The 26,567-nt window shown below is 42.5% G+C and overlaps 1 protein-coding gene across 3 annotated transcripts in view; it reads left to right on the top strand.

Annotated features, from left to right (window-relative positions):
- DPP6 (dipeptidyl peptidase like 6) overlaps positions 1-26,567 on the top strand; it is a 1,889,424-nt gene that overhangs the window by 1,590,598 nt on the left and 272,259 nt on the right. For all 3 annotated transcript variants that reach the window (XM_077268631.1, XM_077268628.1, XM_077268630.1), the window contains exon 6: positions 3,194-3,246. In XM_077268631.1, the coding sequence (XP_077124746.1) occupies positions 3,194-3,246 (53 nt within the window). The remainder of the gene's footprint in view (positions 1-3,193; positions 3,247-26,567) is intronic.

The following is a 26,567-nucleotide window of genomic DNA, read 5'->3' as shown; positions in this document are numbered from 1 at the left end:
TTATGTATACCCCTCCTCACTTGTAAAGCGCCATGGAATAAATGGCGCTATAACAATAAATAATAATAATGTGCTGATAATTGAATGTGGTAATAAACCTAATTTGGTTATCTTTTGATCGAGTGGATGAATTGAGAAAGGAATCACATGGTTTGAAAGCCACTTGCTGGAAGGCCCAAGATACAACTGACCTAGAGTATCCGTGGTCTCGGAAACACAAAGTGATGAACTTAGCTTCATGCTGACATTCATGCAGTTCACAGCATTTTCATTAGACCTGAGAGAATTGGCCAGTGGGTATCCCATCTTTTAACGAACGAGGATGAAAGCTCTGGTAGTGCAGCAAGCTCTTTGTAGCCGTAGACTTTCTAGATAAATTGGTGTCGATGAGATTACCCATTTTAGTGATCTTCAGATCTAGGAAGTTGCCTGAAAGGCAAGAGATATAAGTAAGGTGAATGTTTAGAGAGTTTATATCAAGTCTCTAAATTACATCAATGCATTCATGTTCCAAGCCTGTCCAAATTAGAAGATGTCATCAATAAAGTGCACCCATTTAAAGGCATGGTTAAAGAAATCATTGGACGGGTACATGTGCACGCTCTCCCGCTAACCAAGGAAGAGGTTGTCGAAAGAGGGCACGCAACTTGAACTCGTCACAGTCCCGGAAATCTGTTTGTAGAAGGAATGATCAAAAGTAAAATAATTCTAAGGACAAAATTCATTAGGTCAATAGAAATATGTATTCGCAGCTAGGCCATCTTGATGGGCAATGTTGATATATAAAGATTCCACGTCAATGGTAACCAATAGAGCATCTATGCAACATCCATAGTTTAGCTTCAAATAACTGGAGGAGATGGAATGAGTTCCTGAGGTCAGATGTTAGGTTAAGTACATGTGGTTGCAGAAAAAAATCAATATGGGTACAAATTCTTTCACAGATACTCCCAATACTAAACACTATGGATCTGGCTGGTGGGCACTCAATGTTTTTTTTGTACCTTTGGAAGGATGTAAAACGTAGGTTTAATAGGTTTTTTATGTACATACAACCATTTTCCTGTTTGTTGATAATGTCCAAGTCAACGTTCAAGCTTGAGAGAAAAGATAGGATCTGAGGGGAGCCTGAAATAAAGTTTGGAATTGTTACAGTAAGTTGATTATGAACTTCAGCTAAATACATCTCCCTAGGCCAAAGAACTATGTTAACCCCTTTGTCAGCTTCTTTTATTATGAATGATTGATTATTTTAAATGCTCCTAAGAGCACATCGATCTGATATAGACATATTCTGATGATGGCAAGAATTAGTGGGTAATTTTTTTTAATTTCATCTTTCATCACCTCAAAAAAAGTCTGTACAGAAGGAACCAGAGATACGGATGGAGATAAAAGTGAGCGAGAGTTACGTGGGAATTTTTTCCTACCTGTGTACGTTTGATTTTCATGTAGTAGGTCAAGTAAGTCTGCAAACACATGTCTGTCTACGGCTGAGGCATTCTCAGGTAGAGAAACCGGTCTATTGTGCAAGGCCCTAAAAATAATTTTCCTACAAAAAAGATACACATCTTTTAGTAAAGTGAATTTGTCAACAGCCAACATAAGAGAAAAAGTGAGACACTGTCTGAGGACAGACCTTTCCTCCTCCGTATGGATATATGAGGACAAGTTGATGATTTGTAACTGAGAATCTGTAGAGTCTAATATTTGTATATCTTCATCTTTGTTCGGGTTGGGTTGTTTCTGGTGTATCTGGGGCCTCGTTTTTTATTTGACCCGCCGTCAGTATTGCTTGTTTCAGAGCTTAAAATATCACTATGTTCTTATTCAGAGGAGGCTGGTATATCAGAGGTGCTAGTAGTAGGTGAATACTGCCTATTGACCACATGTTTTGACCTGAAGACTTTTTCATAGTCTCTCTTATCACGATTAAGTTTACCCCTTTTTTATCCAGAATTTCCTTTTCAACTTTGTTGACATTCTTTAGTTTGTTTGAAAGGGAGACCCTAATTGGTCATAATCAAATTTAGCCATCTATGACTCTAGAGTCTTAATATGGATTTTTAGGCCTGTAGAAGATCTCTATCATGTTCTAGCAACATATTAATTGTGATGTTAAAACACTTAGAAAAGCCCACCTCCCATGTTGAGTTGAATGAGGGAGTGACCTCCAAAGCAGGACCCGTAACCCTCTTGGGCAGACTGATGTTTTAAGTTATTCTTCTAAGCTGTGGAAGCCGTTGAATCTCCAACAGGATCAGAGATCGGCACCTGTCACAACAAGCATGGATGTAGGTAGAAACTACCTGCCTATTAGTTCTTAGGTTCATAGTAAAATAGTGAAAACCCCTTTAAAAGTCACAATTGAGGAATCAGCTAAACATCTGGATTCGCTAGACTGTTCACAAAATGGAAAAAAATAGAAAACAGGTGAGTACATATAAAATAGGAACAAATAGAATAAACAATAGGGTCCAAACAAAAAGAAAAGGGCACAACTAGTGCAAAGGCAATGATGAATCAGGGCCTTGGTGTATGTTTACAAGAAGCAGTTGCAGTGAAACTTTTTTTTGTCTAAAGGGAAAATCATGATGTTTTACAGTAGCAGCATTTCACAAAATGGCCGGGGTCACACTTGCTAGTGTGATGCAAGAAACTCGCGCATCAATACCTGGCACTGCTGCCGGCACTTGGGACCGGAGTGTGCAGCTGCATAGAAATACATGCAGCCGCACGCTCCGGTCCTGAGTGCTGGCGGTAGTGCCGGGTATTGATGTGAGGGGACTCGCGCGAGTTTCTCGTATCGCGCTCGCAAGTGTGACCCTGGCCAATCTCATAGGTTCATGTGAGCCTGGCCAATGGAACCCCTCACTTGCCAAGAACGAGGCATTGAAACGTCCAGTCTGGGAGGAGTGGGCCTGCACATGTGCTCCACAGCTCCATTCATTGTCTACGAGTCTGATATCAGACTTCATTACTCAGTTTTCTCCAGCAGTCTCATAGACAATGAATGAAATGGTGGCACGCGTTATACCGCCTCCATTTCCAATGTAAAGTACATTGAAATATTATACAGAGTATGTGCATCCTGCGCTTGTTCTAGAGTAATCCGTGACTGCTGACTTTACACCTGGATATTTCTTCTTGCTTTATGTCAGTGTTCCTCATACATGTCTTTTTATTATTTCAGATTTACCAGCACTCATTTACAGCGCAGTATGCCCTGTGTGACCTCATCACTGGGTAAGATTCTGCTTTCACATTTAATACTGGTCATCAATGATATATTGTAGCCATGTACGATTACTTCTAATTGGTTAGTGGCATCTTCATTTGTTGATTTATTGTTTGTTGATTCATTTGATGATTGAAAAATTAGGAAATGTTTAATGATGAAGACCATTGTTTCTCACTCTAAAAAACATCAAAGTGCTGTCATTATTATATAATGTCCTGCTCATTAGAAGAGCAACATATATACAGTGAGACCTCCCTAGAAGATTTCACCTTAACCTCTGATGAACCAATGGAGGTTTCCTTCCTTAAAGGGATTTTCTGTGAGTTTAAGAAAATTAACAACAAGACATAAACAGAACAAAAAAAGAAAGAATTACAAAAAGAAGTAACTATACTTACCAGTCCTGAAGCTCTGGTGATCCCAACCAATCTGTGCTTACTTCCTGCAGTGATCATGTGCCACACACAACCACATGACTGCTGAATCCAGTGTCCTCATTGGCCTCATCAGTCACATATCTCTCATGCTACTGTCATGTGTGCATGATCGGCACAAGTTGACTGCAGGAAGTTAGCAGAGACCAGGGGGTACAACTGGTTTTAAAGGGGTAATTATAGGTTAGTCCATTATTTTACATAATTTCCTTCTCATGAGAATTTTTTTTAAAGGGAATAGCTGATAATTGATACATGCTCCCCAATCCACAGGCAGGATGTATCATGTATCAGGCATTCGCTATATGTTTTCATCCATGTATGTGTAGGAGAACGGAGCATAGGAGACAAAGGGTTGCAAAGCCGTGTAGCCTCCAGACTTGAATAAAACCCTGCAGAACTAATCTCAAGAAGAAGAGTTGCAGAAGGGACAGAATTAGGCAGTGCCCCGGATCAGGTTACTGTGACAAAACCAGCCTCCAGTATAAAAGGTCAGCGCACCAGAATGGGAGGAGATTTAGTGCCAAGAGAGGCGGCAGATGATCCCGCTGCAGCTCCAGCAGCGGAGATAGTAGGCCGCAGCCGTGGATACCAGCTAGGCCAGGACCGAGATGACGACGGTCATGCACCAAAGAAAAGAGCTAAAAAGCTACGCTGGTCAAGGTCTAAACTGCGCTCATCGACTTTCAAGCACCGAAGACGGTGGGGAGGCAACTGTTCGACTAGTCTCCTGCGGCTCGGTCCCTGGCAGCTATTAAACTATGTTTTTCTCTGAATTGCCATGTTAGTTCAGAGTCAAACATATCGTACAGATATACAGCCAGTGTTTTATACATGCTGCCCTTGGATTGGGAAACATGCATCAGCTGTCAGGTTCCCCTTTAAAATAGTGAAAAAGCTATTCAATTTTTCTCTAAACACAAAAAATTACCTTAAAATTGTGCCAGATGGTAACCAAAATGAACTGAAAGACCTACACATCTGACAGATACCATTTGTCAGATATCTTTTGGCTATCTCTCATATTGGGCAAGTATGTTTTTTACTGAATGGCTGTGAAGAAGTGTAGTTTTGACGAATACCATCGGTCACTCATAGACTCGTTGTTCAAAATGGTAAATATTGAGATTGAGGCCGCACATGCAGTGAAATGAACCTTTTGTTAACTCATGCTTGTTCAAAATGGTTTATGTTTAATGTATAATTTTGTGATGAATTGGGTAAGAATTTAATTAAAATAAAAAACAATTGTAGAAGTTAATAAAATTCAAGATAAAATTAAGATACAAAATAATTCGTAATCCCTATTAATTCTGCTTATTAAACAATTTTGATCATCCTAAAGCAAAAGAAAGACTTGGGGCCTGATTTATCAAAGCTTTTTTGCCAGCATTATGGTGGAAAACTCTTTAAATTTTTAGCGTGTCTATGCCAGTCCCTTCTGGTCCATTAATGTGGTGGGATGGGGTATGGCTAAGGGAGCTTGACAAATTCTTCAACAGTGACACCAGAAATGTGATTTAGTACCTGACAGGAGTAAAATTTGTGGCGAGATGCATGCCATTTCTAAGATGTGTGCGATGAGCCATGGAGCAGGTGCCAGATGTTGCAGAGGAGTCAACTGGAAGTTATAATTCCACTGTCAGCGGATTTTAGTGTCACAGTAACCGTAGTGAAACCCTAAACACTTCCCTCGTGTCCACAATTGTCAATAGCGGGATGTGGCACTTATGGAGATGGTATAAGACCCCTGGGGCGCTCATGTAGACCTGGTGTCTGGATGCAGGCATTGGGAGCGCCTGTGATGTTTTGTGCACTTTCAAGCAGCAGACACAAGTGTGAACTTGTACACGTAACACTTTACTGAAGGGGAAAACGGGATACAGTCTATGGTGGTGGTAGTTCACAGTATAAGTAACACTGCATATTGTGTCATGATCTCTGCAGGCAGAGATCATAGCAAGCCTATAGAGGGACAAGCTCTCGGAAGATGGAACTATACTGACCATGAACTAAGCCTGCCGCGCAACTAGAAATAGCCAGGTAGCATTTCCTATTTATCGCTAGATGCCCAGCTCTGGCCTAAGACCTAAATAGCTAGCAGAGGGAAATATAAGACCTGGCTCACCTCTAGAGAAATATTCCAAAGAAGACAGTAGCCCCCCACATATAATGACGGTGAGTTCAGATGAAACAACAAACGCAGCAGGAAATTAGTCTTAGCAAATTTGAGGTCCGCTTACTAGATAGCAGAAGACAGATAGTATACTTTCATGGTCAGCAGAAAAACACTAACAAAACACCATCCAGAGATTACCTTAAACTCTGGCATTAACTCATAACGCCAGAGTAGCAATCCCTGATCAACGAGAGCTTTCCAGACACAGTAACAAAACTTCAGCTGTGAACTGGAACAAATAGGCAAAACAAAACATGGACAAAAGTCCAACTTATCTAGTAGTAGTCTAGAAGCAGGAACAAGCACTGAGAGGCATCAGATAACATTGTTGACCGGCAAGAAACCACCAGAGAAATGAGCTTAAATAGCGACACCCACTACTGATGGAATCAGGTGAAACAGGAAAGAGGATGACAAGTCCAATTCCACAAGCGGCCACCGGGGGAGCCCAGAATCCAAATTCACAACAGTACCCCCCCCTCAAGGAGGGGGCACCGAACCCTCACCAGATCCACCAGGGCGACCAGGATGAGCCCTATGGAAGGCACGAACAAGATCAGAAGCATGAACATCAGATGCATTGACCCAAGAATTATCCTCCTGGCCGTAACCCTTCCAGTTGACCAGATACTGGAGTTTCCGTCTGGAAACACGAGAGTCCAAAATTTTCTCCACAACGTACTCCAACTCACCCTCAACCAACACCGGAGCAGGAGGCTCAACTGAAGGTACAACAGGTACCTCATACCTGCGCAATAACGACCGATGAAAAACGTTATGAATGGAAAAGGACGCAGGGAGGTCCAAACGGAAAGAAACAGGATTAAGAATCTCCAATATTCTATAAGGGCCGATGAACCGAGGTTTAAACTTAGGAGAAGAGACCCTCATAGGGACAAAACGAGAAGACAACCACACCAAATCTCCAACACAAAGCCGAGAACCAACACGACGATGACGGTTGGCAAAACGCTGAGTCTTCTCCTGGGACAACTTCAAATTGTCCATAACCTGCCCCCAAATGTGATGCAATCTCTCTACCACCGCATCCACTCCAGGACAATCCGAGGATTCCACCTGACCGGAGGAAAATCGAGGGTGAAACCCCGAATTACAGAAAAACGGGGACACCAAGGTGGAAGAACTGGCCCGATTATTGAGGGCGAACTCTGCCAATGGCAAAAAAGCAACCCAATCATCCTGGTCAGCAGAGACAAAACACCTCAGATATGTCTCAAGGGTCTGATTAGTCCGCTCGGTCTGGCCATTAGTCTGAGGGTGAAAAGCAGACGAAAAAGACAAATCTATGCCCATCCTAGCACAGAATGCCCGCCAAAATCTAGACACAAATTGGGTACCTCTGTCAGAAACAATATTCTCAGGAATACCGTGCAATCGGACAACATTCTGAAAAAACAGAGGAACCAACTCAGAAGAAGAAGGCAACTTGGGCAGAGGAACCAAATGGACCATTTTAGAGAAACGGTCACAGACCACCCAGATGACAGACATCTTCTGGGAAACAGGCAGATCTGAAATAAAATCCATCGAGATGTGTGTCCAAGGCCTCTTAGGAATAGGCAAGGGCAACAGCAGTCCGCTAGCCCGAGAACTACAAGACTTGGCCCGAGCACAAACGTCACATGACTGCACAAAGACTCGCACATCTCGTGACAGAGAAGGCCACCAGAAGGATCTTGCCACCAAATCCCTGGTACCAAAAATTCCGGGATGACCTGCCAATGCAGAAGAATGTACCTCAGAGATGACTCTGCTGGTCCAATCATCCGGAACAAACAGTCTATCAGGCGGACAACGATCCGGTCTATCCGCCTGAAACTCTTGCAAGGACCGCCGCAGATCAGGAGAAACGGCCGACAAAATTACTCCCTCCCTAAGGATACCTGTGGGTTCAGAATTACCAGGAGAGTCCGGGTCAAAACTCCTAGAAAGGGCATCTGCCTTAACATTCTTAGAACCCGGTAGGTATGACACCACAAAATTAAAGCGAGAAAAAAATAAAGACCAGCGCGCCTGTCTAGGATTCAGGCGTCTGGCAGTCTCAAGATAAATCAAATTTTTGTGGTCAGTCAATACCACCACCTGATGTCTAGCCCCCTCGAGCCAATGGCGCCACTCCTCAAACGCCCACTTCATGGCCAAAAGCTCCCGATTCCCAACATCATAATTCCGCTCTGCGGGCGAAAATTTGCGAGAAAAGAAGGCACAAGGCCTAATGACGGAGCAGTCGGAACCTTTCTGCGACAACACTGCCCCAGCTCCGATCTCCGAAGCGTCAACCTCAACCTGAAAAGGCAGATTCACATCAGGCTGACGCAACACAGGGGCAGAGGCAAAACGGCGCTTAAGCTCCTGAAAGGCCTCTACAGCATGAGGGGACCAATTAGCAACATCAGCGCCTTGTCTGGTCAAATCAGTCAGTGGTTTAACGACATCCGAAAAACCAGCAATAAATCGGCGGTAAAAGTTGGCAAAGCCCAAAAATCTCTGAAGACCCTTAAGAGAGGAGGGCTGAGTCCAGTCACAAATAGCTTGCACCTTGACGGGATCCATCTCAATGGAAGAGGGAGAAAAAATATACCCCAAAAAGGAAATTTTCTGGACCCCAAAAACGCACTTAGACCCCTTCACACATAAAGAATTAGACCGCAGAACCTGAAAAACTCTCCTGACCTGCTGGACATGAGAGTCCCAGTCATCAGAAAAAATCAGAATATCATCCAGATATATTATCATAAATTTATCCAGAAAATCGCGGAAAATATCATGCATAAAAGACTGGAAAACTGAAGGGGCATTAGAAAGACCAAAAGGCATGACCAAATACTCAAAGTGGCCCTCGGGCGTATTAAATGCGGTCTTCCACTCATCCCCCTGCCTGATCCGCACCAAATTATACGCCCCACGAAGATCAATTTTAGAGAACCACTTAGCACCCTCTATACGAGCAAACAAATCAGTAAGCAATGGCAATGGGTATTGATACTTAACAGTGATCTTATTCAGAAGCCGATAATCAATACATGGTCTCAAAGAGCCGTCTTTTTTTGAGACAAAGAAAAACCCAGCTCCCAAGGGAGAAGAAGATGGACGAATATGTCCCTTTTCCAAAGACTCCTTTATATATTCCCGCATAGCAGCATGTTCCGGCACAGACAAATTAAACAAACGACCCTTTGGATATTTACAACCCGGTATCAAATCTATGGCACAATCGCACTCACGGTGCGGAGGTAACGACCCAAGCTTGGGTTCGTCAAAGACGTCTTGATAATCAGAGAGGAACTCAGGGACTTCAGAGGGAATGGACGACGAAATAGAAACCAAAGGTACGTCCCCATGAATACCCTTACATCCCCAGCTCAACACAGACATTGCTCTCCAGTCCAAGACTGGGTTGTGAGACTGCAACCATGGCAATCCCAGTACCAAATCGTCATGTAAATTATACAGCACCAGGAAACGAATAATCTCCTGGTGATCCGGATTGATACGCATGGTTACTTGTGTCCAGTATTGTGGTTTATTATTAGCCAATGGGGTGGAGTCAATCCCCTTCAGAGGAATAAGAGTCTCCAAAGGCTCTAAATCAAAACCACAACGATTGGCAAAGGACCAATCCATAAGACTCAGAGCGGCGCCAGAGTCAACATAGGCGTCCGTGGCAATGGATGACAAAGAGCAAATCAGGGTTACAGACAAAATAAACTTAGACTGAATGGTGCTAATGGAAACAGACTTATCAAGCTTCTTTGTACGCCTAGAGCATGCTGATATAACATGAGTAGAATCCCCACAATAGAAACACAATCCATTCTTCCGTCTAAAATTCTGTCGCTCGCTCCTGGACAGAATTCTATCACACTGCATACTTTCTGGCGTCTTTTCCATAGACACCGCCAGATGGTGCACCGGTTTGCGCTCCCGCAGACGCCTATCAATCTGAATAGCCATTGTCATGGACTCATTCAGACCTGCAGGCAAAGGGAACCCCACCATAACATCCTTAACGGCATCAGAGAGACCTTCTCTGAAAGTTGCCGCCAAGGCGCACTCATTCCACTGAGTAAGCACAGACCATTTACGGAATTTTTGGCAGAAAACTTCAGCTTCGTCTTGCCCCTGAGATAGTGCCATCAAAGTTTTTTCTGCCTGAAGTTCCAAATGAGGTTCCTCATAAAGCAAGCCCAAGGCCAGAAAAAACGCATCCACATCGCGTAACGCAGGATCCCCTGCTGGCAATGAGAAGGCCCAATCTTGAGGGTCACCCCTGAGCAAGGAAATCACAATCCTAACCTGCTGAGCAGGGTCTCCAGCTGAACGAGACTTCAGGGACAAATAAAGCTTACAATTATTTCGGAAATTCTGGAAGCTAGCTCTATTCCCTGTGAAGAACTCCGGCAAAGGAATTCTCGGCTCAGATACCGGAGCATGTACCACAAAATCTTGTAAATTTTGTACTTTCGTGATGAGATTATTCAAACCCGCAGTTACACTCTGGAGATCCATTATTGTCAGGTGCACACAGAGCATACAGAGATTAGGAGGAGAGAGAGAGGAAAGACTGCAGCAAGGCAGACTGGAGGAAAAAAAAAAAAAAAAATTTCAGCAGACTTCTTATAACTCTCCTTTCTCAACCTGGGTCTTTAACACTTTAGTGGCCGGTCAAACTGTCATGATCTCTGCAGGCAGAGATCATAGCAAGCCTATAGAGGGACAAGCTCTCGGAAGATGGAACTATACTGACCATGAACTAAGCCTGCCGCGCAACTAGAAATAGCCAGGTAGCATTTCCTATTTATCGCTAGATGCCCAGCTCTGGCCTAAGACCTAAATAGCTAGCAGAGGGAAATATAAGACCTGGCTCACCTCTAGAGAAATATTCCAAAGAAGACAGTAGCCCCCCACATATAATGACGGTGAGTTCAGATGAAACAACAAACGCAGCAGGAAATTAGTCTTAGCAAATTTGAGGTCCGCTTACTAGATAGCAGAAGACAGATAGTATACTTTCATGGTCAGCAGAAAAACACTAACAAAACACCATCCAGAGATTACCTTAAACTCTGGCATTAACTCATAACGCCAGAGTAGCAATCCCTGATCAACGAGAGCTTTCCAGACACAGTAACAAAACTTCAGCTGTGAACTGGAACAAATAGGCAAAACAAAACATGGACAAAAGTCCAACTTATCTAGTAGTAGTCTAGAAGCAGGAACAAGCACTGAGAGGCATCAGATAACATTGTTGACCGGCAAGAAACCACCAGAGAAATGAGCTTAAATAGCGACACCCACTACTGATGGAATCAGGTGAAACAGGAAAGAGGATGACAAGTCCAATTCCACAAGCGGCCACCGGGGGAGCCCAGAATCCAAATTCACAACAATATTGTGTGTATGAAAGAAGGTGTCTTCTCCTTATGAAACCATCAAACTTAGGGCCTCTCAAGGTGACTGGAGCACAGGTCTTTTCACTTGCTCTTGGGGGAAATATTATGCACAGTCCAGGTAATGCTACACTAATGGCGGGACCTTCATGGGTTGGCGGAGACACACTAGTAATGGAGCTTGTCATGTGCAGGTGTCCGAGTCGACCACTTGCCGAGACACCAGCTGACACATCGTGCAGGCGCACCGAGGCCACGTCGCTTGCAGTCAAGCGTCATGTGTGAAAATAACGGGCAAGCGGTCCACTCGGACACCTGCGCATGTGCTGTTGTCATGACACTGCATACCAAGGCACCTGTTACACAGCATTGAGCTCACAACGCGCATGCACCAACTAGAGAGCCACGCTATTGGTCTTTCCACACCTGAAGGTCACTCAATTCACTTACCTCATACCGAGGGATATGTTCAAGGTCGGTCAGACCTATATATACATAACCCCCCCTCTCAACACACTGCTCCTGAGGAAGTGACCACATGAAACAGGTGTTGGGGCAGCGGGAGCACCTTCATTATAACTGGGTTACCAATGTAAGGTTTTATTTTTACTCTTCCTTACATACTTTATATGCATGCTTGTTAGCAGCACCTTATATTTGATGCACTTTAGTTGTTAGTGGTTCAGGTCCACTGTATCTAATTTGCATACATGAGTTGCATCAGGAACACCAAGATATAGAATACGTAGTATCTCCCATTTATTATATCTGGCATTGCAGCCCTTGTTACTATTTAAGCAAAATTGTATTTTAATCTATTATATTTAATAAAATGTATGTTTTATCGCACCTATACTCCATTTTCTATTTGTTGTTGTTCAGTTTTCTATCAGTATGTCTTTGAAGTGTGGGAGGAAACCAGAAAACCTGAAGGAATCCCAGGCAAACGCGGGGAGAACATACAGACTACTGGCAGATGTGGTTTTTAGTGGGATTTGTGCTCAGGACCTCAGTGCTGCATGGTTATAGTGCTAACCACTGAGCCACCGTGCTGCCTAATAGCCCACTGAGGACATACTCACATGTCTATGGTGAAGTTGAGAAAATGGCTGTCTGCAGTTATGAAAATTGTAGAAAACAACAACTTGAAAGCAAATATCTAATGTAAATCCCATCTAAGTATTCTAATGCTAAAGTAAAGTTGTAAAACTATAAAGGGATTGTTGTGTTCTCCCTTCTTGTGATTATCTGAGAAAAACACTTTTTCAAGGCCGCCAGAATTGGCTTATTGACTTTCCAGATATAAAATGTCAGCATCAGGCTTCAGGGTTTTCCTTTCATCTGAGTTTGATGTTCTACCCTAGTATTAGATGTTCTGAATCAACTTTCAGCCATCAGTTATTGAACGTCTATTGTTAGTTTATCCTCTGAATGATTGAATCTCCCGATCAATTCTGGAGACAATATTTCAACAAATTCATCAAAGCTCCTTCAAGCTCCCTAAGGTTACTGTAGTCTTGGATAGGATAACATCTTTCTGGAGGTTATTACTGTAGTTTAGAGATGTAGAGCTGTAACGTAGAAGCCAAAGCTGTAGGATGTTAAAGGAAATCTGTCACAAGATTTTTGCTACTTCATCTGAGAGCAGCATATTGTAGAGGCAGGGACCCTGATTCAAGCAATGTATGTATCACTTAGTTTGCTGGGTGCATGTAGCAGGGCTGAGAAAGCTAACCCCGACCACATCAGGCTGTGTATATACACGGTCTATTGACAGTGAGCTGCTTATCACAGAAGAGGTGGGGTTTAACTAACATGCACATGCTGCTGTAACTGAATAGTTGGTACAATGATCATCAGGCTATAAAACATTCATTGTAATCCTGATATATGACACATTGTTGAAATCTGTGTTTTAACCCCTACCTCATGCTATCCTTGGATTACATAGCAAATCCTGCTGACAGATTTAATTTAACTAAGGCCTCATTCACACTTCCATATTTAAACAAGTGGCTAAAAAATTGGTGCCAGTGTTGTCAGTGTTTTGGATCAGTGTGTCACCCATGTGTCAGTTCTTTCCATCTGTGTTATGAATAATTTTCACATTTGGATAAATAAGATAAAAAGCTTCTCCTATCGCTTGCAATGTTAAACACGGAAAACACATGGACTTCACCAAACCCTGGGTTTACTCCTTTTGTGATGCTTTGTCATCCTTTACTTCAGCTGACTTCAGTTGTTGCTTGTTTGTGGGTCTTTCTACCTTATGTTTCATCTTATTTTAAGCATGTGAAATGCTGCTCTATGGGGTTGAAATCTTGTGATTGACTCGGCCATTGCAGAATATTTCACTTCTTTTCCTGGGTTGCTTTCGGAGTATGTTGTTTTAGGTGATTATCCATCTATACTTTGAAGCACCATCCAATCAACATTGCTGCATTTAGTTGAATCTGAGCAGAAAGTATAGGCCCTGTACATTTCAGAATTCATCCGGCTGCTTCTGTCTTTAGTCACATCATCAATAAACACTAGTGACCCAGTGCCATTGGGAGCCATGCATGCCCAAGCCATCACACTGCCTCCACCAGGTTATACAGAAGATGTGGTGTGATTTGGATCATGACCTGTTCCAAGCCTTCTCCATACTTTCTTCTTCCCATCATACTGGTGCAGGTTGATCTTCGTTTCATCTGTCCAAATAATGCTTCTCCAGAACTGAGCTGGCTTCTTTAGATTTTTTTTGCAAAGTCTAATTTGGCCTTTCTAATTTTAAGGTTGATTAATGGTTTGCAATGGTGGTGAACCCTCGGTATTTACTCTCATGAAGTCGTCTCCGTATGGTAAACTAAAATACTGAAACTCCTACTTCCTGGAGAGTGTTCGTCACTTGGTTGGATGTTGTTAAAGGGATTTTCTTCACCTTGGAAAACATTCCGCATTTAGCAACCTCTGTTGTCTTCTGTGGATGTCAATGACTTTTAGAGTTCCCAAGCCCACCAGTGCACTTTTTTTTGTTCCCAAAATGTACCAAGCTGTTTATGTGGCCGCTCCTAATGTTTCTGACATCTCTCTGATGGATTTCCTTTTTATTTTCAGCCTCATGACAGTCTATTTCACTTCCATTGAGTTTGATCACATTTTGTGGGTTCACAGCAACAACGTCCAAATGCAAATGCCACACCAGGAGTCAACCCCAGACCTTTTACTTGATTAATTGATGATGGATTAACCAGGGAAAAGCCCATAAATTCCAATAAAGAGCTTTTAAGATAATTGTATAATTGCTTTTGGTCCCTTTAAAAAGAGGCAGCTGCATATTAAAAAGCTGTAATTCCTAAACCCTTACTCCAAGGATGATGTGAATACCCTCAAATTAAAGCTGATAGTCTGCACTTTAAGCCCGTATCGATTTTATAACTGAATCCTGAATATGTTTTGGTAAACAGCTAAAATGCCAAAACTTGTGTCTTTGTCCAAATATTTCTGGACGTAACTATATTTATTATTTGAGGTACACTGTTATTTATATAATATTGTGCAGATATATTTAGTGAGATCTCATTGTATTGAAAAATATAGCTTAATATCTTTCCTTGAATAGTATTCTACATTGACATGTCATTAAAACCTTTGCTAAAAGGACACTCTTTTCACACTTGTGAAGCCTAGAAAAATTCTACGAATACATTTGGTTCATGCGTCATCATTGCTTGAACGAAGAAATAAAACAGTTCTTCTGACCCTGGAGGAGGATTTGCTAAGTGTATCAAAAGTTCCTTGTTTGCCAAATGAGCATTATCAGTGTCTACTTTTATTGTTGCCTTGTCTTTAAGTAATGTTTAGTTCCCAGCATTACAGCCTCCAGGGTTTACATTAACGGTCTTAAGATCGTATAATAGGCAGACGTGTTCTTCTTTAATATTCTAACAGCTATTATATAAATATTATGTGATCTTTTATATTCATGTCCTGCTCCCGTCTGCCATCTAGTGGTCAGGACTGGCGGTACAGTCTTGTATCTTAATGTCTGACGGCTATGGCGTTGGAAAATGAATGTGCATATTTCTTTTTAAGTAGGCCGAGAGGACAAAAAATATTTAGCATTGGTCTCTGGCACATTTAGTATATTATGTGTAACATGTTTTCCTTAGATCTCATCTGCCTAGCAAACAGAATTTTACAAACTGTAGCATTACTTGAGGTTCTGCTGCAGATGATGTTTAGATTACTAGTGTTTTCCCAGGGCTGAACTGAGAAATGTTCTCAGGTTTCAGCAATTTATTTATTTTTTTTAAATAGACTCAAAAATGAAGCGTTGCTGTCAGAAAGTAAAATCCTTCCCTGATCACAGCATAGCTGATGAGGACAAATAAACCGGAGAGGAAGCAAGAGAGAGAGATAAACAAAAAGCGAACAGGCAGAATGGTAAATTATTGAAACTGGCAGAATTAGCTGGGTAAGAAAGAAAAACAGATATATACCATAAATCAAAATATTGCTAAAAGTGAATATGTGGCCAATACCCTCCGGCCCATTATTCTGCTAAAACTTAGAAATATTGGATTATGTATTGGCTTTTATACATGAACATCAGTTATGTTTGAAGAATACACCCCTGTGCTAGCTACTGAGTGTGACCCACCAACAATGTGTATGAAAATGCATGAAAATCGTATGTAAGGCTACACTCCCACAATGAGTATTTGGTGAGATTTTGATGTTACAGATTTTCTGCACCTATCATGTAAATTAGGTTACGAGTTTTTGATACTTACCGTACCCATTTGACACAATTTTTTTCCCCTATTTTCATTTTGAAAATTTGGGGTGCGTCTTATGGTCCGGTGCGTCTTATAGTCCGAAAAAATACTTTAATTTATTTTACTCAAATAGTACAATTAATTCCACAGCACTTTGCAGATATCATGACCATTGTCCCTGATGGGGCTCACAATCTAAATTCCCTATCAGTATGTCCTTGGATTGTGGGAGGAAACCTGAAAACCCGGAGGAAACCCACAAACACGGGGAGAACATACAAATTCCTTGCAGATGTTGTCTTTGGTGGGATTGGAACCCAGGACCCCAGCGCTACGTGGCAATTTTTAAATAAAGCTGCTTTGTAATTGATACTTCGTCATATTCAGCTTTGGTAAAACTTTATTGATGTAGTCATGTGCGGATTACATGCGCGTTTGATGGGAAAAGACAGTGACAGAGCAAAAATACGCAGCATCATGATGAGTTCTTGTTGAGTTTTGAAGCTGCATATTTTTGATATGTGAAAATGCAGCATCTTACAGTAAGCTTGTGAGTTTTAGGTGCAGATTTTTCCCTTGGACTTGCTTTAGATGCAGAAAATATGTAGGTAAATAATGCACTTAGGTTTTTAGTGCATTTTCGCAATGGAAACACATCTAATCAATAAAGTTTTGTCAAAGCCAAATTCTCAGAAGTGTCAAAAATAAAAAAAGTAATGTAAAAAACGCACTAAAAAATGCAATGAACGCAAATCTCGTTTTTGATGCTGTGACTTTTGCCACTATTAGGTATGTCATGTTTTATATAAAGCTGCTATATTTTTGATACCTCCTGGTATGGTTTGGCTTTGACAAAACTTCACGTGTGGATTCCATGCGTTTAGTGCGTTTCCACAGGAGAAATGCGCTAAAACCTCTTGTGTTTTTTACCTGCAGAATTTTCTCATCTAAGCAATTCTATAAAGAAAATTTGCACATAAGTCAGCGTACTCTCAGGAGGAATTGATATGTTGTTGATTTGCTCAGGTTATGCTGAGTAAAAAAAACAAAAAACATACAGTGGGCATGAGATTTCTCTAACTCCCATCCACTCTGCTGGAATTGTAGGACGCTGCGTTTTTGAAGCAGTAAAAATGCAAAGCGTCAAAAATTCTCCAAAAACTCATTGTAGGTGAACATTCCCACGATTAACTTTTGGTGAGGTTTTCATGTTGCAGATTTTCTTCACCATTTCTGCATCTATTGAGCACATTAGGTTTCCTTTTTTTTTTTTTAATTGCGATTTTTTGTGCGTTTTTATCAAGTTTCTGACACTGTGTTTTTTGTCGCCTGTTATGTTTTATAAAAAAGGTGCTTTGTTTTTGATAGTTCCTGGTATTTGGTTTTGTCAAAACCTTATTGATATAGTAATTTGCAGATTTATATGCATTTTTTATGGGTTTCCACAAACGGAAACACTCTAAATACACACACGTTTTATCTACAGTTTTTCTGCATCTAATGCTAGTTAATAGGGAAAATCAACACATAAAAAAATTGATATGTAGCGTATTTGAAACACGGACTGCAGGTTAGCTTGGGGTGAGAAAAAAAAAGTGGGCATGAAATTTCTATAAGGCTTTATTCACACTTCAGTATTTTCGATCAGTATATCATCAGTATTTGTATACTAAAACCAGGAGTGTCTCCAAAACACAGAACAGTTGTCACTCTTTCAATTATAGTTTTTCTTTGTAAGTTTCATTCCTGGTTTTGGCATACAAATACTTATACAAAATATTGACCAAATACTGACCTGTGAATAATCCCTTAGGCCGGTTTCACACGTCAGTGTCTCCAGTACGTGTGGTGACAATTTTCTCACGTACCTGAGACACTGATACAGGTAGACCCATTCAAATGAATGGGTCTATGCACATGTCAGCATGTTTTCACGGACCATGTGTCCATGTGCAAAACATGCAGACATGTCTGTTTTCACCCGGACACACGGGCCGCAAAATGTGCCACACACGTGCACACGGAGAATAGTGCACACTGTCCTCCGTATCCACAGATGGCCGCCGGGGAAGTAGCGCTACTGTAAGCCGCTGTTCCCCGGCGGCTGGTGCTGAACACGGCTTTCATCCATTCTCCCCTGCTCTGCCGGGGAGCAGGGGAAAATGATTGAATGAAAAACCCGATGTGGGGTCCCCCTATGTTTTTAAACCAACTCGGCAAAACTCACAGGTGCGGGCTATTCTCAGGCTGGTAAGGGGCCATGGATATGGGCTCCCCCTAGCCTAAAAACAGCAGCCTGGACCTGCCCAGAAAAGGTGCATCTATTAAATGCGCCTATTCTGGAGCTTTGCCCCATTCTTCCCACTTACCCTGTAGCGGTGGCAAGTGGGGTAATGGGGGTTAATGTCACCTTCCTATTGTAAGGTGACATTAAGCCCGGCTTAGTAATGGAGAGGTGTCAATAAGACACCTCTCCATTACTAATTCTATAGTTGGTAAAGGGTTAAATAAGCACCACACAGTAAGAATAAAGTATTTTAATGAAATCATACACCACACAGTTTTGCCATCTTTATTATACTGCTAATCCAAGCAATGCCCTTGATCTCCTGTAAAAAAAGAAAAATAATAAACCAATAATATACCATACCTGTCCGGCATTCAGTCCCACACCGTAATCCATATCTGAGGAATGTACAGTTTACAACCAGAAGCGGTGCTAAGATGTGACCGCCCTGGCTGTAAACTACGGGGGAATGAATGAGAAGCAGTGGGCACAGGCTCAGTAACTAGCGGTGACGTTATTGAGTCTGTGCTCACTGCCAGCATGAACTCCTGTGACCTCAGGACCATGGCGGCAGAATGCAAGTGATGAACTGCCATGACCTCATCACTTGCATTCTCCCACAGTCCTGAGGTCTCAGGAGTTCATGCCGGCAGCGAACACAGACTCAGTGATGTCACCGCTAGTTATGAGCCTGTGTCCGCTGCTTCTCATTCATTCATTCTCCCATGCTCACACTGATTGCCGGCAGAGCAGGGGAGAATGGTTGACAGCTGGCTTCAGCACTAGCCGCCGGGGAACAGCGCTTTCAGTAATGCTACCTCTCCGGTGGCCATCCATGTGGTACTGATGTGGCACACGGGCGGCACATGGTTGCCACATGTGTGCCGCATGTAGTAGACACATGGACACATGGACACTGATATCTCCAGTACCATTTTTCCGGTATCAGAAATATCAGTACGTGTGAAACCGGCCTTAATCAAAACCAATTTGCTGGAACTGTAAGATACTGCATTTTTGAAACAGCAAAAATGCATTGTGTTAAAAACTCACCAAGAACTCATTGTGAAAGCATAGCCTTAGTCCCCCTTCACACGTCAGTGTCCCCGATACGTGTGATGACAGTTTTCACAAGTACCGGAGACACTTAAACACATAGACCCATTCAAGTAAATAGATCTGTGCACATGTCAGCGTGTTTCCACAGACTGTGTGTCCATGGGTAAAACATGCTGACATGTGTGTTTTTATAAGTATCATGAGCCGCAAACATCCTGCACTTGTGCACACTGATGACACACGGAAGACATCTGTGTCATCAGTGTGACACGTACCAGCACCTGGGAATCAGTGGTCCTGTTCGCACTGAGCCCAGACACTGGCTGCTGAAGGCAGTTCTCATCATTGTCCCCTTCTTATGGTAAACTACGATGATATCACTGAGGTCACCGCAAGTCATGGGCCCACTCTCCCTGCAGCGAGTCATTCTCATGCTGATGGGCAAATGTCACACAGACAGATTAACGGCATGGAACACTATGAATTCTTTCTGCTTCGGACAGGTGAAAGATATTGTTGTTTTTTATTTATTTTTTTTACGGGGACAATGGCTTCAGGGGATTTGGAGTTAAGGTGTTTATAATGTTTTTTTATTTTATTCTTAATTTTACACTAGATGTAGACAGCATTCTGTGAAGGTGGCTCTTATGTTTTTGCTCCCTAATAACGCAGAAATACTCAGCTCTATAAATTGCGCACCATACCTGTATTGAGTCCGGGGGGGTATTTTTATACGACTCATCTGCACTACAGTGTCAGAGTGATAACAAGCTGTCGTATCACACTGGCTGAAAGAGGCGGAGGGAGATGGGGACATCCACAGAGACTAACTGCGCATGCGCCAGATTCCCAGCCCCGCAGTGTGAATAAATCATAACACACTGCGGGGCGGGATCTCAAGCATCCGCCACACGCAGGTGCGATATCAGGAGATCAGCTGATGTGAGTTCCAGGGCAGCATGCACGGCGCATGCCCAAAAAATAAGAGAGCTATGCGCAGGCGCCTATGACGTGAATACAGAGGAAGCAGCGCCCAGTGCACTGAGGGGATGATTGACGGCTGGGAGGTGGTTGAGTCAGGGGGAAAAAACGCACCCCCGGACTCAATACAGGTATGGCACGCAATTTATAAAACTGAATATTTCCACGTTATTAGGGAGCAAAAACATAAGAGCCACCTTTACAGAATGCAGCTTTAGTGCTGCAGAAGGTGTCTATTTTACTTAAAAACACCCTGGGGGTGACAGGTTCCATATAAGAGACCCCTTTTCAATAGGTCAGAGCCATTTTGGTGGTATAAGGAAAAGTACAAAGCATTAGATGGGTTTTCTAGTATGACTTATAATGGTTTATTCTGGCGCTTAAGTTTTAAAGTATAATCAATTAATTAAAGAAACACTCCTCCCATCTAAGTTTTTATGCACTGTGTACTCACAATTGCTAATTTTGCATTTCTATACCCAGCTAATTCTTCTTTTTTCTCTGCTCTATCTAGAAACAGAAAGTCTATCTTCCCTACATATATCATTCTTTTCTTCTTCTTACTGACCCAGCTGCTCTCTCCTGCCAGGGACTTTTGCAGTGACTCATGACTCATGCAGGGAAAATTGAACTTCTGTTTCTACATAGAGAGTAGAAGAATTCAGCAAGTCAGTTTTTAATGACGTGATATCATAGATCTAAAGGAAAAGAGAAGAATTAGCTGGGTAGAAAAGCAAAATGAGCAATTGTAAGTACACAGTGCTATATAATATGACGATTGCAATATACTAAGAGGATAGCAGTTTTGATGGAAGTGCTTCTTTAAAGATGGTTGTTATTGCTGTTATAAGAACAAGGATGTTTAAGTCCCAACCCAAATTCTGACCAGCAGTGCCCCCAAATTGAGGTTTTATTATAGTTTTAATAATAATTCTTGCAATAGTTTTAAAAATAATATAATGAGCTGTACTTATGCACGACTGCCTCCACACTGCCTCTCCATTGTTCCACCTGGTGTTACAGAGGTAATGTCACAACTACAGAACATGACCTCTACAATCAATCACTAGGCTAAGCTATCGTGCTGACGTATGGAACTGCTGAGCCCAGTGATCGGCTGCAGAGGTCACATCCTGTAATTCTGATGTCTCTGCAGGAGCGGTGTTAAAAATGATTGGGGATAATGTCGGAGAGGCTGCGCTGGAGCAACAAGGGGTAAGTATGGATTATTTTTATATTTTCAAGTCCAGTATGGGATGTGATTGATAACTTTCTCAGTGTTAATAGAGTAATCCAGACTTTTAGTTCACAAACTAAACACTCTCCTGTCTTGATGATGCACCACCAGAGATCTTGTCCTACTCCATCACTGAATAGAAACTTTATAGTAGCCACACATGCTGTCTGTTCCTTCATGACTAAGGCAAAGCTAGCAGCATTAATTTAATGCTATATCACAAATCATATTAAGATTTCTTCATTACCGGCCAAACATTTATTATTTAGTAATTGGCTGAAAAATAGGTCAGTCACTGCAGGAAGCAGCCAGCTTTATAAAACAGATGTTCAGCTGCTCCAGAAATAATGAGCTCCCGCTTCCCAATTTATAGAGATGATAAACTAGTTTTGTTGCATTACAATATAAAAACAGTAGGCGTGCTGGATAATATCAAATTATTTCATTTATTCTGGACTTTATTTCCGCCACCCTATTATTAATCGCTCTTGAAACAGTTTTTTTTTTATTAATTTGTTTTATATGGATAATACATAAAATGTTGATAATTGCTGAAACTTTCTTTTGTGAAAAATGGTAATAAGTGCTATTAAATGATTCAACCGTGTTTCTTAAGGAGGTTTTCATTTTTTGATTTTCTTTTTTTTTTTTTTCCTAATTTATCAGAGCCATGATTAAAATGATAAAATGCACCCGTACTTTCCCTCCCAGGTTCCTGCACTCCATCTACGCTCCAGTAATTATGCACAGGCTGCAGCGGTGACATCACATCAACAGCTCTGCAGCCAATCAGTGGCCTCAGAAGAAGACGAGCTGCTGAGCCCAGAGATTGGCTTCAGCCCTGTTCATTTGACTTCACCAATGCAGCTTCAATGCAATAGCTGGAACAGCGGCATAGATACAGGCATGAGACACTGAGCCCGTGATTGGCTGCAGCACTGTTGACGTCACATTGTAAGTCACTGCTGCAGTCTGTACTTGCAGCGTATACGTGTTCACTAGAGCAGAGGCGTAGATGCAGTGCTGGACCCAGGATGTGAGTAGTGACTGATTTTATTATTTTTAATACTGTCGCAACAAAGTAGTAAAAAAAAGTTAAACCTGCTTGGTTATAGATTGAACTTTATGAACTTTTATCTACCTTCAGCCTCGAAGACTATGATGAAAGTGGATAAACTTTTAAGGTATCGATTTTCCTTGCAGAGATCCAGCTGTTCTTCACAGCATTACATTTAATGCTTCCTAGGAGAATATATTCAAATTTGCTGTCTTCCAGAGTAGAGCTAAACTATCTCTCTAGTTCCATCTATCAGTGTCTAACATTTCAGTCAATGTACAACATAGAGCTAAAATAGAGAAAGTTAGATTCAGCCCACCCTTATGATGATACCCACAACATGAGAGATTGTCCGAGCATGGAATAACGTCTCTGCCTGATGTCTGACTCTTGCAAGAAGATATGGAAAAATATTGTGGCACCCCAGGGTCCTGGTCGTCACAGTAGCATTGCTTTCCTTACGGGGAGAGTGATGTTACGTTTGGAAGCGATGAAGGATAACTCTCATCAGTTAATCACAATGCACACAACATGTTCACACTCCAGGCCACAAGGGGGAGCTTTTGATCCTATTCCTAGGTGACTCCCCTGCATATGCCTATACAGTATATTGTGGTTTTGGAAGGAAAGAAACCAGGAAGCAGAAAGTGCCAGGAAGCAGACTGGAGCGGTCTGATGCAGGAAGAACGCATAAGGGGCCGTGTAGTCTGAAGTACTGCAGCTCCTAAGGAAAGAGACATACAGAAAGCTGAACATTGGTCAGTGAGCATGAAGGAGAGCAAAGCACAGGAGAGTACATCAGGGGAGACCAGCTACGAGCAGGCTGCCTCTCTCTGAAGCGCAGATAACCGGTAGCTGGACCACCGAGGTTTTAAGGGACTCTACGACTTACAGCACAGACCGGCGGGACAGCTGAACTGCAAGTTAACTGTCCGCCACACACACGTGAAGACACAGTAACACATAGAGCCCAGGGCATGCTAGAGTCCCTGTCAAAAGGCTCGAGTTACCTGTCATGCAGGTATTGTCCTATATGGGTGACAGAGATAATAACTGTGAGGACCATATCTGAAGCCATAGGCAGGAAGGGACTACAACACCACCGTGATAGAGGAAGGCTTTCATCTCCACCTGGTAAAGGGGAACTCTGGATTTGCTTCCAAGCCGGCCGGACCCTGCCTGCCCTGTGATCTGGAGCCCTAGACTGTGGCTGCTGAAGTCTTCAGTAAACAAGGTAAAGAGGCTGCAAAACTGTGTCCTCGTTCCTTACTGCACCATCCACCATCATCTTCACCTATACACCGAGAGCCCTGGGGATATACTTCACCTGTGGGAAGTTATACCATCTAGCTGCCATAACATCACCCCAGAGGACCCCTTAAAACAGCGTCGGTCCCCACTGACCGATTACCACAGGTGGCATCACGAACATAAACTTTATTCAATTTTCCCCTTTTACATGGGCGCCCAGGGCCATGGACCGGGTCGCCACGGTGACATCCCCCTGTGAACACCGGACCCTTTACTGGGTACCCCACGGCCCTGGCGGGCAACTCAATATCCAGCCCCAGAAATAAAATATTTTTTTTAATTTGAATAACTTAAAATGAAAAACAAAGCTATCGGACAGTTATACAGGTTATACCGGAGGAAGAGTGCCTGAAACAACTGGATGCGTAAAAACATTGATGGTAAAAACTAAAGCACTGACCAAATGAAGAAAACTGAATGAAAACCATTGCTGACACTTGGACAGGTTTTTTTTTTTGCATTTGTGAAAAGTAACTGAAATAAATGAATAAAGCCTTACTGAGAACCTGCGAGATATGAAATCAGGCTGCATAACTTATTCCTAAGACCATTGTAGTGCAGTGAGGTTGGTGCAGTGTGACAGACAGGCAGTGACCCAGGAAAGTTCAAAACAAAGTGTTTTTTAATGTGCAGCATATTCACAAACTGAGAGCAAAGGGTATCCTCCGGATAGCAGCTTGGAAACAAGACAGTCCGTATCCGAGACCGGTTGCCATCGGCAACTGCACCGCCATGCACGTTGAGGGGCTGGACACTGCAGAGCCACCTGCTTTGCAGTTTTCAAACCAAGACTGACACACCCAACCCTTTGCTGCAGGGTTTTTACAAGAAATCTGTGGCCATATTCCACTTGTAAGACCTGGCCGGGAGGAAGCGGACCACCCCTGTCATGATTTTCCCAATGGCAGGGAAATCAAAAATAACAAACGGACTAGCTCTCGGGTGATGGGAACTAAAGTGACCGTGACCTGAACCTGACACCACACTGGAAGTAGCCGGGGAGTGTTTCCTACGATGCCCTAGACACCACGCGCCAGCCGGAGATCTAACTACCCCTATCAGAGGAATATACAGGCCTGCCTTACCTCCAGAGATGAACCCCAAAAGGAGATAGCAGCCCCCCACAAATATTGACGGTGAGTCAAGAGGAAAAGACATACGTAGGATGAACAGCAGATTTAGCACAGTGAGGTCCGCTCACTAGATAGCAGAAGTACAGGAAAGAGTTACTTCACGGTCAACTTCAAAACACTACTCAAAAACACCATCCTGAAATTACTTTAAAACTCCAGTGACAACTCATGCCACTGGAGTGGCAATTTCAGTCCACGAGAGCTTCCAGCTACAGAGAGTAACATTGCAGATAGCTGGACAAAAATAGCATTAACTAGAAACAAAATTCAACTTAGCTGAACAGGAACTTGAGGCAGGAGAATGCAACAGAATGCTACTGATACATTGTTGGCCGGCATAGGACCAGCAGCCAAGCAGCCTTAAATAGGAAACTCCCCTAATGGGTGTCAACAGGTGATCAAGGATAGAAGAAGGCAAATAAGTGGCACTACCATAAAACACCACCGGGGGAGCCCACAAACAGAATTCACAACACACCCCACTACCATCCTAGACTCCGCTCCAAAAATAAAAGCCCATGGCGGGTTTTCTTAAATCTGCATTGGGCAAATAGCTTACCCAAGACCAAATCTTACTTTTATTTTTCATTGCAAGCACAGCTATGCCTGTTACTGCAGTGCACTCCCGCGGCCTCAATACGCTTCTATGCACATCCTGGGGGACACATAGTGACCCTCGCATATCATATCATATCGCATATAACACCTATCACTGCCTCAAAGCTTCATATATTCCATATACTAATGATAGGTATGTTCTAAGTGAATGTTGTAACATTCTGTGTTTTTATTAATGCATTTAAAACAGGAACTGTGCAAACCACAAGTGCTTTCCAGTATTAGCATCCAGTTCTGAAATGTGAAAAATGATCTTATTTGTATGTGTAAATGGAGTCTCTCCCACGACAATCCAATGTCGGTGTCATCAGTCCAATGCAGGGCCATCCCCGGTCCAGTAGTATATCATGTAGGAGGCTTAGCGCACCAACCCTCCCAGCTACACGGATTAAATAAGGCAATCAGTGGGGGTGCGTATTCAGCTAATGCCAGTCCTCATGTATTATCTTTGTAATGTGTTCATTTATTTTATGGGAGAAGTGCAGATGCAGCATTCCTTCCAGCTCTCGTCATCTACCTAAGGATTAGGCGCATTGTATGAAGCACACCAGCCATTTCATTATGTATAGAATCTGCTGATACGCTGCCATGATGCTTATGTATTATCATAAATCAGAATACATCAATGCTGCTCTGATAACAGATCGGTATAGAAAATACATGCGTTTCAATTCCACATTGATTCTTCATGCCCAGCCTATGTTTTTCTTGTATACTAATAGGCATCAAGTGCATTGTAAGCAGTGACAGTAAGTCATACTGCTAGCCATATAATGCGCTTCCGGTAATAAAAGGGTAGCGAAATTCAGCGGATCAGCTCATCAGATTGGACTCATCACCTAAACATCTCATTACC

This window comes from Ranitomeya variabilis, chromosome 6 (genome assembly GCF_051348905.1).
Source record: "Ranitomeya variabilis isolate aRanVar5 chromosome 6, aRanVar5.hap1, whole genome shotgun sequence".
NCBI classification, from domain to species: Eukaryota; Metazoa; Chordata; class Amphibia; order Anura; family Dendrobatidae; genus Ranitomeya; species Ranitomeya variabilis.
The sequence above is the reverse complement of the archived record's forward strand: the minus strand, read 5'-3'. Positions and strand labels throughout refer to the sequence as shown.